General features: G+C 30.8%; 1 protein-coding gene across 1 annotated transcript in view; it reads right to left on the bottom strand.

The window, feature by feature from the left end:
- Positions 1-842: 842 nt before the first annotated feature.
- Ift74 (intraflagellar transport 74) overlaps positions 843-14,048 on the bottom strand; it is a 68,449-nt gene continuing 55,243 nt past the window's right edge. Inside the window, exons 15-20 of the mRNA XM_026387856.2 lie at positions 13,273-13,370; positions 12,398-12,524; positions 5,977-6,140; positions 5,242-5,367; positions 2,655-2,715; positions 843-1,126 (exon numbers count right to left, since the gene is read on the bottom strand). Coding sequence (XP_026243641.1) covers positions 1,008-1,126; positions 2,655-2,715; positions 5,242-5,367; positions 5,977-6,140; positions 12,398-12,524; positions 13,273-13,370 — 695 coding nt within the window. The 3' untranslated portion in view covers positions 843-1,007. The remainder of the gene's footprint in view (positions 1,127-2,654; positions 2,716-5,241; positions 5,368-5,976; positions 6,141-12,397; positions 12,525-13,272; positions 13,371-14,048) is intronic.

Genomic DNA, 14,048 nt, shown 5'->3' with positions numbered 1-14,048 from the left:
AGGAGGAGTGGGGGAGGTTGAGAGGCTTGTGGGAAGCCGGTGGTGGCAATTGGGCTCTGAAGGTTTTCCTGAGGAGCTGTTTTGTTTGGCGTGTGTGGTTCTAAAAATAAAGTCCATTTCTTTTGACAAGTGACTCCTGAATTGTGCCCAGCCAGACTGTGGCAGAAAGATAGTTTTAAAAATATTTTATGCTGGCCAAGGTGACTCATTCCTGTGCTCATCTGTAGTTACTATAATGTCTTCAAAACTGCTAATTACTATACAATTCTAGTTCTTGTGGATTTTCTGTTCAAATGTTTTGGTTAATACTTACAAATTAATCTACTTAAGTCTTTCTAATGGTACAAAAAGGGAATGCAAACTCCACAGTGGAAATGAACAGCTATAGCCATAGTTCAAAAAAGTCTACTGCAAGTGCAGCTTTTCTTTTAAATTTCATTTTTCCTGGCATATATATGTGAGAAATATTTTAAGAATGTAAAGATGTAAAAGTTTTAAACTTTAATTTAGGATAACTGATATATAAAGAATATGTTATATACATTGATATAGCTTTTAGTATGATAGAATATACATTAAATATACCCTATTTGAGAAGGTTCAATGCTAAAATCTCTTTTCTATATGTCTTTTTCTAGAAGCAAAATTTGATAAGCTTAATGATTTAAATGCTAAATCAAAATCATACTCCATGTATCTTTCCTAGAGTTGAGACATTAAAAAATTATCTCATTTGTTGCCATGAATCTAAATAGTCAATTTTCATTTCTTTATCTCTTGGTTCACCAAACAAAACAAATAAAAACATAACAGAAAAAAAGATGACACTTTTGTATGCAAACTCTTTATTGAACTATTTTACTATTTAAAACATTATTCCTTAAAGCAGCCACATTGAAAATGTACACAAATTTTAGAAATTTTCAAGAGTAAACTATTTTTAGTCAGCTTGTACAAACTTCAGGGGCAAGAAGATACTTCTTTAGAGACTGCCAGTTGATTTAGACTCAGTTTCTGTTAGTGTTATGTAAAGCATCCATGATGGTTTTATTGTACTCTGCAATCTGCTTGGTCACATTTTTAATAATGGGCTGGTAATCACTCTCTTGACTCTTGGTTGCTATGACTAACCACATGAGTTAAGGAGAACACTGTTAATAAAAATATTCATCAATTGTCTCAGGAACTAAACCATACTGGTATTTTTCTTATTGAATATAAATAGTATAGAAAATATGCACAATTAAAATACTTTCAAAATACAGTATGTTGTTTTTAACAGGTTAAACATCAATTGAACCCTAAGATAAGCAAAACTTGTTTCAAAAATGTTTATCCACAATATACTTAATGTTATGTATCTCAACTGAATTTCTGCTCTTAGAACAATAATAATATTCAAAAGAACCCATGCTCTCTAGAATACAATACAGAATTTCAGGCAAATTTCTAGATTTCTCCCCCATTTCAAATTACCTATTTTATGTTACACAAAACCAGAGAGCTAGGCTTTAAGCATGTTGTGAATGTCTTTCTATTTTTAAACTAAGTTACACTACTCCTGGGAAAAGAGTCCCTAACTCATCTTATTTAGTGGTAAACTGGGGTACATTCTGGCTCTCAAGTGAAGTTCAGCAGCACCCTAAAGGAGAACATATGCCACCACTTGGTCAGGATCTAGTTCTCCAAGTAAAGATGTCCCTGAATGAGTCAATAAAGGGAAAAGAAACAACTTCTGAGAAGATATTTGTTACAACTCCACAATATATGTTTTCAGCAGCAGCTGCCTCCTGTGACTGCGTAAAGATGCATAAAAAAAGGGGGCTGGGGGTTATGGTTCAGCGGTAGAGCGCTTGTCTCGCACATGCAAGACTATGGGTTCGATCCTTAGCACCACATATAAATAAAGTTATTGTGTCCAACTACAACTACAAAAAGTAAATATTAAAAGAAAGATGCATAAAAAGATGGGATGTAAGCATCATTTTGGTAGAAATGAGGTTGAACTGGCTGAAACATGGATGAAATAAATCAAAGGTCAAACTTATATTCTCACAACTCACTTAAAATTCCCTTTTCTGCCCTGATAGCCAAGATACAGTATTATATACAAAATTCTAATATATGCAACTATATTCATATGGTTATATATAATTCTCCTAATAACTCTCTTAGAAAGAAATACTATTTTAGAGGTAATAAAAAATTGAGGTTTAAACAGGTTAAGAAAACTGTCCAAAGTCCATAAGCTTAATGACTTAAATGCTAATAGGTGGAGTGAACATTAAAACTAGATTTCCTGACTTGTACACTTAATCACTATGCTACAGTATGATTTTATACTCCTATTCTGGCAAATCTCAAAGTCTGCTTTCTATTTATTAGTTACTCTGGGAGAGTACACACACACACACACACACACACACACACACACTCTCTCTCTCTCTCTCTCTTTTTCTTTCTTTCTCTCTCTCTCTGACACTCCCTATCTTAGAGTGAAAACTAAGTATTATTTGTTTATGCCCCACATAGTTAGCTCAATGTTTGGTACATATTAGGTATTTGTTAAGTGTGTGTTGAACTAAATTTGAGCCTTTAAAAAAATTCCTAGAAAGAAAAACAGTCAAGTTCATTTGCACCATTTTAAAGGATACATTCTTTCATCACAAAATTATTTTGCTCCTGGTGTTGCCACTTTCTCTCCAAATTTGTAAGCTAAAAACACAAAAGAAAAATGTTAACTGGGGCTCATATTCAAAACAATTATAAACCCTTCAAAGAGGATAAAAAAATTCAATTTTAAATCTTATCAACTCCTTGAATTTTATTGAGATAAAGTTATGGTAAATACAAAAATTTTAGGAATGATTAAAATAGTGGTAAGTACACTGAGACAATACAGACATCTATAAAAGGTTTACTCTGTATGTTTATTTTAATTAGAAATATTTAAAATGTTTATTATACCAATGAACATGCCAATTGAGACAATTTATGATTTTCCATTTCCTAAAAGAACTTAGAAAAAAGGGACACGGTGAGAATCTCTCCTTGAAATCTGGAAGTCTAATGCCACTGGAGTAATATATATTCTAACACTGTCAAAGGTTCAGCTATATAGGAAAAACTTCCTTATTTCCAGGGTTAAATTTCCTGTCTAATTTCACAAGCTGTGATAAGAGTAGAGCTGCAGTGTGAAGATTATAAGAGGGTTTGCAAAAAGTTGGCACTGGTACAATAATTTCTGCATCAACAGGAAGCTAATGTGGATATTATATTGATGGTTGCTTCCTCAGAAGACAATTTCACTGTTATAGAATTAAATTGTTTTTCTGATTTAATTAACCTTGTAACTCTGGGTTATGGTCTTTCTTTTTTAAGATGCATAGTTTTTCCTAAGAAAAGGACTGTCTGAAAAATGAAACAATAAAAAAAAATTCTGCCTGGATATTTCAAAGAAGTAATGAACATTTTTAAAAGTATGGTAACTAAAGCAGCTTTAAAAAAGAGTTTCTACTCTCTGTTAAGATTGTTTTCAGGGTCTAATTTCAGTCTTGATGTAGCACCCATCCCACTGCTTCCTCCAAAGAGATAAATCTAGATATTAAGATGAATTATAACTAATTAATTATGTGAACTATATGTGCTATAAATTAATACTATTAAATCAGAACTATTGCTCCCAAATAGAACCTTGAAGTTAAGATAGTCTTAAGGAAGCAGTCAGCACTTTTTGGCAGTAAATCTCTAATAACCTTTTGCAAAGTCAAGTACCAGACTTTTTCTCTTTGTTTCATACAAAGAAGTGGCCTTCTTATACCAATGGACCTCTTAAGTGCTACACAAATAATGATAGTAAAGTAATGGTCAGGTGGTCAAATTCCTTTTTTATTATAGATCTATATTACTGTCTTTTCTTTAAATATCCAAGGACATCATGAAGCTTAAGTCCATTTTTGAAAATCTGGGGTTTTTTTTCGCTATAATTTATTTAAATAGCTTCTTATATATAATTATTTATAGATGTTAAAAAAACAATTTTTAAGAAAATAGTTATAAAAGATGGGACACCAGGATTTGATTTGATCAGCTGGGAGTCACAAATGACAACAAATAATACAGACAAGGATTTAATATTGTAGTATCTGTTATAATTTCGGAATAAGCAATATATGGGGATAGTAATTAGCACTTAATGTGGCAATAAACAAGGTAGCCACTGATTGACTCTAAAAAATGGCATTTGTCAAGTGTTTTCCACCTTAAATCATCAATTCAAAGAAACAGGAGGACCAAGAAGGGATAAAAAAATACAGCATTTTTTTTTCTAAGAGCCATCTGAGATAAGACAATGACCTCACAAACATTTTCTTTATGTTTCTTCTCTAGCACACATTCCCACTTGAAACAAGCTAATTTTGTCACTTCCAAATCTTTATCTAGGTTTGAATATGAAGTAGAGATAGAATAACTGAAAAGTAAAACTGAATTATGCAAATTAGTGATTTCTAAACTTTTAGTAGTTGTGGAAAACTTTTATGAGACTACTTCTTTCAAGAATATAAGGTACATTGTTTTTTTTAAATAGTATACCTATACAATAGAATTGCTTATTATAAAAATGTCATAAAAATGAAAACAGTTACAAAGACCATATGTACACAAAGATTTTACTTTTTAAAAACAATATAATTGATATGAATGCATGAATGCTAAGGGAAAAAAGTCTCAAGGATTACACATCAAAATGTTAATAAGGGTTGTATCTGGATAGTAGGAAAGTAAAGTGACATTTTCTCCACCATGATCATATTAATGTATAAAAGAGGATATTTTTAACGTATCCAGTATGTTAGTGCAAATTGCTAATACAGACTCGATATGAAAACAACTAATCCTTTTCTGACCATATTTACTAGTTTTGTATATGATACACAATGCTTCATTCAGTCATTCAAAAAATACTTACTGAATATCACACCTGTGTGAAAGCTAATTGTCCAGTGTTGAAGATAAAGTGAATGACACAGACATAGTCTCTTCTCTCTCAGAGCTCACAGTCTAGAAGACTTCTTGGTAATTACTCTTCAGGTAATTACCAAGAAGGCGAGTGGCAAGAAAATGGGCTACAGTTATGTCTGTGCAACCTATGTAAATAATTAGAGATGTGAACCAAAAGAATAGGACAGATAGCCTAAAAGGAGAAGTGAATTCCAAAATCATTTTAAAATTTTGTTTTACCTGAGCATGTGTCTCATTTTCTTGCAATTGTGTTTTTAATGTTTCATATTCTTTGTTTAGCTTTTCCATTATTTTCTTAAAGGCATTTCTGCGGGTTGATAACACTGTTCTCTCCTGATGTAATTTCTATAGATTCAAATAGAAGTAAGTAAGAGGCTACAGTGAATATCCAGTAAGCCAATATAAATCTCATTTGACTCAAATAACTTCAGTTATTATATTATGGTAAAATTCTACCAAGGCTAAAATTACTCTAAAACATGTTTGCAAAAATATCCTTTGAGTTAAAATAAGCTATATTGATATTGATTCTGTTAAAATAACTCAGTTAATATTTCCATATCTGTCCCTACCCTACAAAATTTACTTTAAATTAATGAAAATGGCAATGGAAAGACACTAACAAATTTAAAGTAAGAATATGTTACATCAAACCTGGATTTAACAAAGTTCACATCTCTTGAAATGCTCTGTATTAACTAGTAGCTTGTACTGTTTTTGAACTTTTTTCTTTTGTTTAAAACTTTAAGTCACTCTAAATTCCTACTACATATGTAAATGTTCTCAACCTGTTCTCAGGATACACTAGAGATCAGTTTAAATTCAAAGAGCTGTATGTCAAATACTAGCGTATATGTCAAAAAATCAACTGAAAAAGTTCTATAAACTACATATACATTAACCAATCAAGAAAAAATTTGAATTATAATTTTTTAAGACTTGGTTACCATTTACCTTTTTCTTTTCTTCACCTGATGATTTTAAAGCTGGCAAATCATTATATGTCTCCAGATCAGCTGTCATTTGCTTAATTTTGCTTTTTAGAGACTGTTGTTCCTCAGTCATCTTACTTTCCAGAAGCTCCATTTTCTGTAGATCCAACTGTAGACGTTGACTGTCTGAAACATAATTTTTTAAAAAAAATCTCATCTTGATTTTTAAAAAATATTTTTTAGTTGTAAGTGGATCTTTTATTTTCTTTATTTATATGTGGTGCTGAGGATCGAACCCAGGGTCTCACACATGCCAGGCAAGTGTTGTACCACTGGGCCACAACTCCAGCCCCTGAAACATAAAAATTTAATGTCATAATTCATCAAAATTTTATTCCTTTCATATAAGAAAATACAACACAATAATTAAAAATCATGTTTTATGAGAGTATCTGCAAAACAAAAACATGCTCACTGTGACTCTTGAGACCATATAACTTAAGGGGAGAGGGGAGAAATGAAGCTTTGGCAACCAATTTAGCCTGTTATATATTAGCCACATCTGCCTCCATGCTCATATAAACATAAAAACATACATAAGTTTTGTGTGTGTTAAGTAATATAAATACTATGATATAAACATCTCTTATTTTTAATAGGGTTATGATATACCCACAGTTACATTTAAAAAATCAAGTTATAAAATGATATATATTTGAAAACAATTTTATAACTATACATATATAATTTTTTTTTCAGTTTTCACTGTTTGCTATAATTTCTATAAATTCACTATGACCAATGAGTTAGCAAACAGATTGCTCCTCGGAGAAATACAGCGTTGGGTTCCTGCTAGTCTGTGGTCACAACACTTTTGTCAGCTGACAAATACACAATCTTATTTTATGTGTGTTTCTGTTTAAACACGTTATTCTACACAAGTTGGTGATTTCTTAACAATGAACTCATGGACAACAGCTACATGTGAATGAAGCTTGTGTAATATACATTTTGTCCATAAGGCACATAACAGCTTTCATGCCCTTAGGAACACCAGATAGCATATCAGTACTTTGCTTAGAGGCGTTTTAGCTTGATCACCATAGAGAAGCACAAAAATGTGAAAAGAATTTTTTTGCTGGCACTAAATACCTAGCCAAAAATGAAACTTGTTTACAGCACAAGACCTGAGAATAAGAAGTCATACAGTTAGTTGCCTTTTTCAACCTCTATAGGGAAAGTGAATATTGGGCTGTTCAAATTTTCACCACTCTGTATATGTCCATGAAGAGCTGTAAAAATGCTGCCAAGTGTTGATTTGGAGTTTCAAATTAATTTAAGTGAACAGGAAAATTCACAAATATGAAAGCCATGAAAAATGAGAACTGCCTATACCCATACATGTACATGTCATTCTTTTATTCAGAAGTACTGAGCATATATTAAATGCCAAATAATAAGGATACTCTAGAGATCAGTTTAAATTCAAAGAGCTATTTTCTAGAGGTAGAACCAGGCAATTAGATAAATATTTACAATAAGCTAAATGACTATGAAAAGAGTAAAAATACAGGGTGCCATAAGCACATTTGGCAGGGTCAAGACTACTCTCTTGAGACAGGCCTTTTAACTGAAGCAGTAGGGATTAGTAATCAGCCAAACAAAGGTAAAAATGTTGACTTCAGTCAAAATACTTAGAAAATAAGCACATTTATGAGGGATTAGTAATCAACCAAACAAAGGTTAAAATGTTCCAGAGAAAACAATCAACGGGTATAAAGTCTAGAGGCAAGAAAGCATGGACCCCTAAAAAATTACCGAATCCAATATGTTGAATATTAAATAGCATCTAATAGTCCTATTAAATGAATATTCATAGTAAAAAATAGTGCTTCAAAGCCACTGATTAAAAAAAAAAAGGGGGGTGTTATATAACCAAATCTTTTAAAGTTGGTATAATTAAAGCAGTATTTTCTTGAATGTTTCTTTTATTCCCTCTTAAGAGTTTTAAAGTTCAAACATATTGACACACATTATTAAAATATACATATATGTATACATACAAACAAATATAATAGGTCTTAATGTTGTGGCAAAGAGTTCTATTGGATTCTTATCTCTACTAAGGTTGGAAATGTTACAATGAGACTCAAAAGTACTGAACAAATCACTAAGATGTAGAGTGTTTTAACTATTTTGTACCCTTATCTCAGATGTTGAACACCTATAAAAATTTAAATATAGCATATAATGTATAACATATTACATAGCATAAACTTATAATACAATTGTAAAATTATATTAGTTCATAAAACAATATATAATTTCCAGATTATGATTGCAAGTCTATTTTAATATACCTATGTCAATTTTGTTAAGATATCTGTATAATTGAAAACTTAGGATTTAATGGGTAAATGCTCTAAATAAGAAATGTGCTTATTTTCTAGGTATTTTGACTGAAGTCAACAGTTATATACCTGCAAATGTAATTTGAATGTATACTACTGAAATTATTTAAGAATTATACAAACTGATTTCTCTAGAGAAAAGGAGAAAATGGTTGGTTGGTATAGGGTAAAGTTTATCTTCCTTTAACAACAGGTCCTCATGAAAAGCTAAAAGCTTCTCCAAGGGAAAAGACAGGAAAAGGATGCAGTCTAGTTCCTTCTGATATGCTATGAAGTTGCAAAGTTTACCAAGCAGTGTGTACATAGTAGCAAAATCTCAGAAGGAACCACTTTGACCTGGGGAAATGTTTCTGAAATATTGTGCCCTCAGCACATTTGTTTACTCCCTGGAGTTTCCTTTCCAAAAATATAAATAAAAACCACGGCTGACAGACTCCTTGCCTCTTCACTCAAGTGGTACATCAGTGTTTCCCGACCTTCCTGACTTCTTTTTCTTTCATTATCAGCCCCTTAAGGAGCATTTGCAAGCCCCCTGTCCATTACTCTCCTTAAGATTTTATATCCTAGATATAAAATCTGTTTATCTGTTTTTTTTTCACTTGTCCCCAAGAAGCAATGTTACCCACTTTGGGAACAATACTGCTCCATTAAAAATCATGATGTACACTAAGAAAATCAGGAGAATCTCAACTATAACCTCAAGGATAGAAAGGGAGGCAATTCACAAAAGGGGGATACAAAATGTACTATATCTGAAAGGTGAACAAAAATATTATAAATGTCCTTTGGTGATTTTTACATACAAGGAATTTCTTGAGGTGAAGGATGACATAAGGGGAAGGAAAGGAAGAATAATTATATGTTTGGTTCAAATTAGCACAAAAATAACTCAAAAATGACATTAACTTGGGGATAAGAGAATTTAACTGCTAATAAGAAAAACTTCCAGCAAAATCTTTAAAATAGTAATAAACTAGATTTTTATTCTATTAAAGCCAGTTCTCAATCTTTTTCAACTATATATCTTGGAAGAAAAAAATAATTCTTGCTTTTTTTGTTTTAAGTATAAAAGTATTCAAGGAATACAAAGTCCTTATCATTGAATTTATTTCTTGTTATTGATTACTTGCTTTTATGAAATCTGTGTTTCTCAACAGCTGTTGTACAAAGTCAGCTTAAAATAGGAAAAAAAAATATGTTGAATTAATATTGACCTTAGAGAAATGAAAAACTTAAGCACTATGGTAAAAAACACAAAACAGAGGTTTTTTCTAGATGGAACAAAATATAAAATTCCTTAATTTATAGACAAAAAGGAAGTAAAAATTTTAAAATAGGCACATATATCCAAAAGAAGTAAAAATAATTCACTGATATGAGGTATTTAAAGTACTCAAACACAGAAACAGAGGTAGAATTGTGATGGCCAGGGGATAGGGGAGAGTTGTTCCATGGGTATGAAGTTTTCAAGATGAAAAAGTTCTAGAGTTCTATTGTATAATAATACTTATATAATTTACACTACCATGCTGTACACTTAAAATGGTTAAGATGTTAAATTTTTGTTATGTGTTTTTACCATGATGAAAAACATACTTAGAGTCAAACCAATAGTGGATATGAAACAAGGTTAGTATGTACTTCCTGCGGTTACTTGGCATGTAATTCAGATATAAAAAAAAAATATGGCAAAAAAATCTTGGCATAAAATACACTTAACTATATAGAATTATAATAACTATTTACTTATAAGTCTTAATTCAAAGGTATACTATGATCATTCAGTATGCATTTATAGGTCCATAATCCCTTTTCTAAAACTCCTGGGCAGTTATTTTCAGAAATTAGAATTCTTTGGATTTTAGAAAAGTAATATATGCACATACTAATTATAACTTCTATAGCAGGATCTGATGCAGCACCCAGTCACTGAGTTAATATTTCTAAAATAAAGAGTCATATAAAGTGGGATAATTAAAGACAACACATAGTCTCATGTCAATTCAGGTCAGGTTTGATTTTGCTGTCGAGATCTTTTTAGATTTTTGGGAATCCAGATAAGGTACTGTAGGGTTCATTCCATTTCAAGAATCTTTAAACTGAATTGACAAAAATTAATTAAATCTTTATTTCCTATAATCTCACTAATTGCCAGATTAAGTCTAAGTAGACAAAAACGTAGCTAACTCAAATTCACCATATACCAATATAAGAAACACTGTAGTTAGATTTCATACAGTTTTTACATGATTTTTTCCCAGCCTCTTTAAGCTGACCTTTGTATGTTTCTAATCTCTACTTGCCCCATCCCAAATACAGCCATTAGTCACTTATGACTTTTGTACACTTGAAATGTGTCTAGACTGAATTAAAACATTTGAGTATAAAATATCTCACTAATAGTAATATTAATACAGATTATATATAGGTGAAATGATGATGCCATAGATACACTGAGGTAAATATATTAGTAAAATTCACCTGTCTCATTTTACTTTTTTAAACACGGCTACAAGAAAATTTTAATTATGTAGTTGGCATTATATTTTTCTTAGACAGTGCTGCCATAGTTGCATGCTACTGAGCCTAGCTGAATCTATTTAAATTAAGCATCATCCCTTCTAGGACAATTGCCCTAATTATTCTCTCACTGACCAAACTCTATTCGGGCTTTTTTGAGCCCTTCTCAAATAGACCTTATTCTTGGCCTATAAAAACTCCAGACTTGCAACACAATTACTAATTCTTTCTTCCCCCCAGATTAAAAGATTTACACAAACACTAACATAGTTCTAACATCTTATGGCTGCATTACTAGGATGACCCCTTAAAGTGCACGCCTGAGAAAACCCAACATTGCCCAAAGAATTTACTGTTTGTTCTGATATCTGACAATAGTCCCCTGAGCACCTGTCTTAGAACATTTACTAAAAAAAGCTTACAAATGGGAAACCATCCTCAATCCCTCTGAGTTGTATACACATCATTACAACTCAGAAGTGTCTTTCTCAAGGATCTGAAAGCCATTCCTTTGAAGTGTAATCATTAGGAAGGTCAGAGTCTCTATAGAAGCCTAAATGGGTTAATTGACAATTGGCTTAATCAACAGTTATGCTGACCAAAGATTGTTGTTTTTTCAATTCCCTATTCTAATGAACCCTCAGGGATGGGGGACAAGCAGACAGGCCCTGCATCTGTTTTTTCCCTAAAATTCCCAGTCACCTCTGTAGAAATTGAAGTTAAATTTAATTCACACTGGATCCTTTCTTTACTGTATTATTACTTCATTACTGATAAAAATGTGTTCTTGCCACTTTAGCATCCAGCTTTAACTTTGATATTTCCCAGGACACAGCATAGACAAGGAGGAAGTACAGATGTTTCTTGACTGACAATGAGATTACTTCCAAATAAACCCATTTTGAAAAGAAGTTAAAAATGTACTTAAGATACCTAACCTACTGAACCTTATACTTAGCAACACAGTACAATGTAAAATACTGGTTGTTGACCCTACTGATTGCATTGCTAACTGGAACCCGTGGCTCATTGCTGCTGTCCAGCACTGTAAGAGAATATCACACTATATTATCATTAGCCAAGAAAAATATCAAAATCCAAACTTCAAAAGAGTTTTTACTGAATATGTTTTGCTTTAGTACCACAGTAAGTCAAAAGAAAATTATAAGTCAAACTACCGTTAAGTATAGGATGGTCTATTTCAATAAATGTTGTTATATGAATGAGAATATACTAATGTAATACTAGTAAGTTGATAAAAAAAAGTCATATAAAATTATGAGACCACAAGTGATTGAAGTAATAGACAATTCTAAATAATATATTTCCTCAACAATTTCCAAAGAAGTCAAAGAGAATAACATTGATATATTTTATATATAACATTGATATATTTTATACCCTTCCTCAATGAGATTTTCAAAAACAGAGAGAATAACATCAATAAAAAAAGTTCCAATTTGTTACAAAAACAAATAAAGAAAGAATATAAAGTCTAGGCCAGTTTCTTACCTGAAGTCAAATTCCTAGCTGTACTTTGTGATTTCTGCATTTCAGTAGATTTAAAATTAAGGTCATCTTGCATCATCTTTAACTCTTGATTGGTGATAGATGATATCTGTTTCATACGATTTATATTCTATATTTATAAATAAAAATAGGAAAAATTCCACTGAATTAACTCTTCAATAAAAACCACTGAGAAATACTGTGGAAGAATGGGATCCTTTCATTAGTATTATTTTTTTAAATACATCATATAATTTTGATATTGCAGAGAAATTAGAAATCTCTCAAAATAGGCAATAAACTCAATTTTTAAATTTACTTTATTTCACTGTAGAAAAAAATAAACTACCCTATTTTACGAACTGATTGTAGTCTTAAAACTAAAAATACTGAAAAGGGATCAGGGACTTTCCTATAATAGTATCACACATATCAGATGTTCAATAAACTATTTTGATAGTTCAAGATACTCATTGGGTATATCTAGAAGAAAAAACTCTATTTATAATGAAAATTACAATGTAAAGTATATTAACATTTTCCACATAATGTTTAGGTTTTGAAATTTTCCAAGTTTTTCTACTACTTCAAATAAAACAGGGAAGAAAAAAAATCTTAATAATTACTTTAATAAGTGCCTCACTTATTGCTGAATACTGATATTATACATATTTCATTCTTTTCTCCTATTGCCTAATTAGCTAAGACTTTGCTAGAAAGATAAAAATTAATAAATTAAATAAATAAAATAGCAAGCAAAGGAATATAAAGGAAATAGTTTAAGTGAGCAGACATAATATGAGCCTTCCATTTTTGTATTTGGAAAGTTAATCACAGTGAAAATAATGGAGACACAAAAACACACTCATGGTACTTACCCGACTACAATGCTCCAGAAGTGTAACAATGTTGGCTTCTATCTGTGCCTTCCTTTCCAGTTCCTGATTCTTAGTTTCCTCAAAAGTCTCTATAAAAGCTGACAGATGAAAAATATGATAAGAGAGAATATTGCTGTATATAGTTAACACTATATAAACCCTGATTTTTAGGTCTTTAAAATTAAAATACATTTTAGAAATTCAAAACAAATATAAATTTTAAACTACCACTGCTTAATTTTTTATTAACTAAAGGATAATTACTCAATAAGAACATTTCTACAAACTTTCAAAATTTTAAAGCCTGTTATTATAAACTTGATATGAGTAAACTAGGAAGTTAAAAATATAGGCTCAAAAGAAACAAACAGTAAAAATAAAATAAAAATCAGAAAACATCTGTTTTTACATAGGTTCTCCTTGATACATCTATAATTTTTAACACCTATAATTGGCCATTGGCTTTATGAAATTAATATTACTAAATACCTATTTTATCTGAAAATGTATATTTTACTTAGGTTAGATTAATCTCAAAATAAATTTAGTAATTCATTCAGATTAAAAAAATAGTCTAGGAAATCATCCCTTCACCTTTCTAATACAGAACTATCACATAATTTTGCTCTTATTTATACTCTTCAAGAGTTCCTACGGAACTTGTGAAAAGTAAAAAAAAAAATTAGTTAAAAATTTTACTATTAATATGAGATAAACATATGGTCTATCTTTCTATTACACTCTTTTCTACTTAAACATTTAATATATTTTTTAAT

The sequence above is a fragment of the Urocitellus parryii genome, chromosome 4 (assembly GCF_045843805.1).
Source record: "Urocitellus parryii isolate mUroPar1 chromosome 4, mUroPar1.hap1, whole genome shotgun sequence".
Lineage (NCBI taxonomy): Eukaryota > Metazoa > Chordata > Mammalia > Rodentia > Sciuridae > Urocitellus > Urocitellus parryii.
The sequence above is the reverse complement of the archived record's forward strand: the minus strand, read 5'-3'. Positions and strand labels throughout refer to the sequence as shown.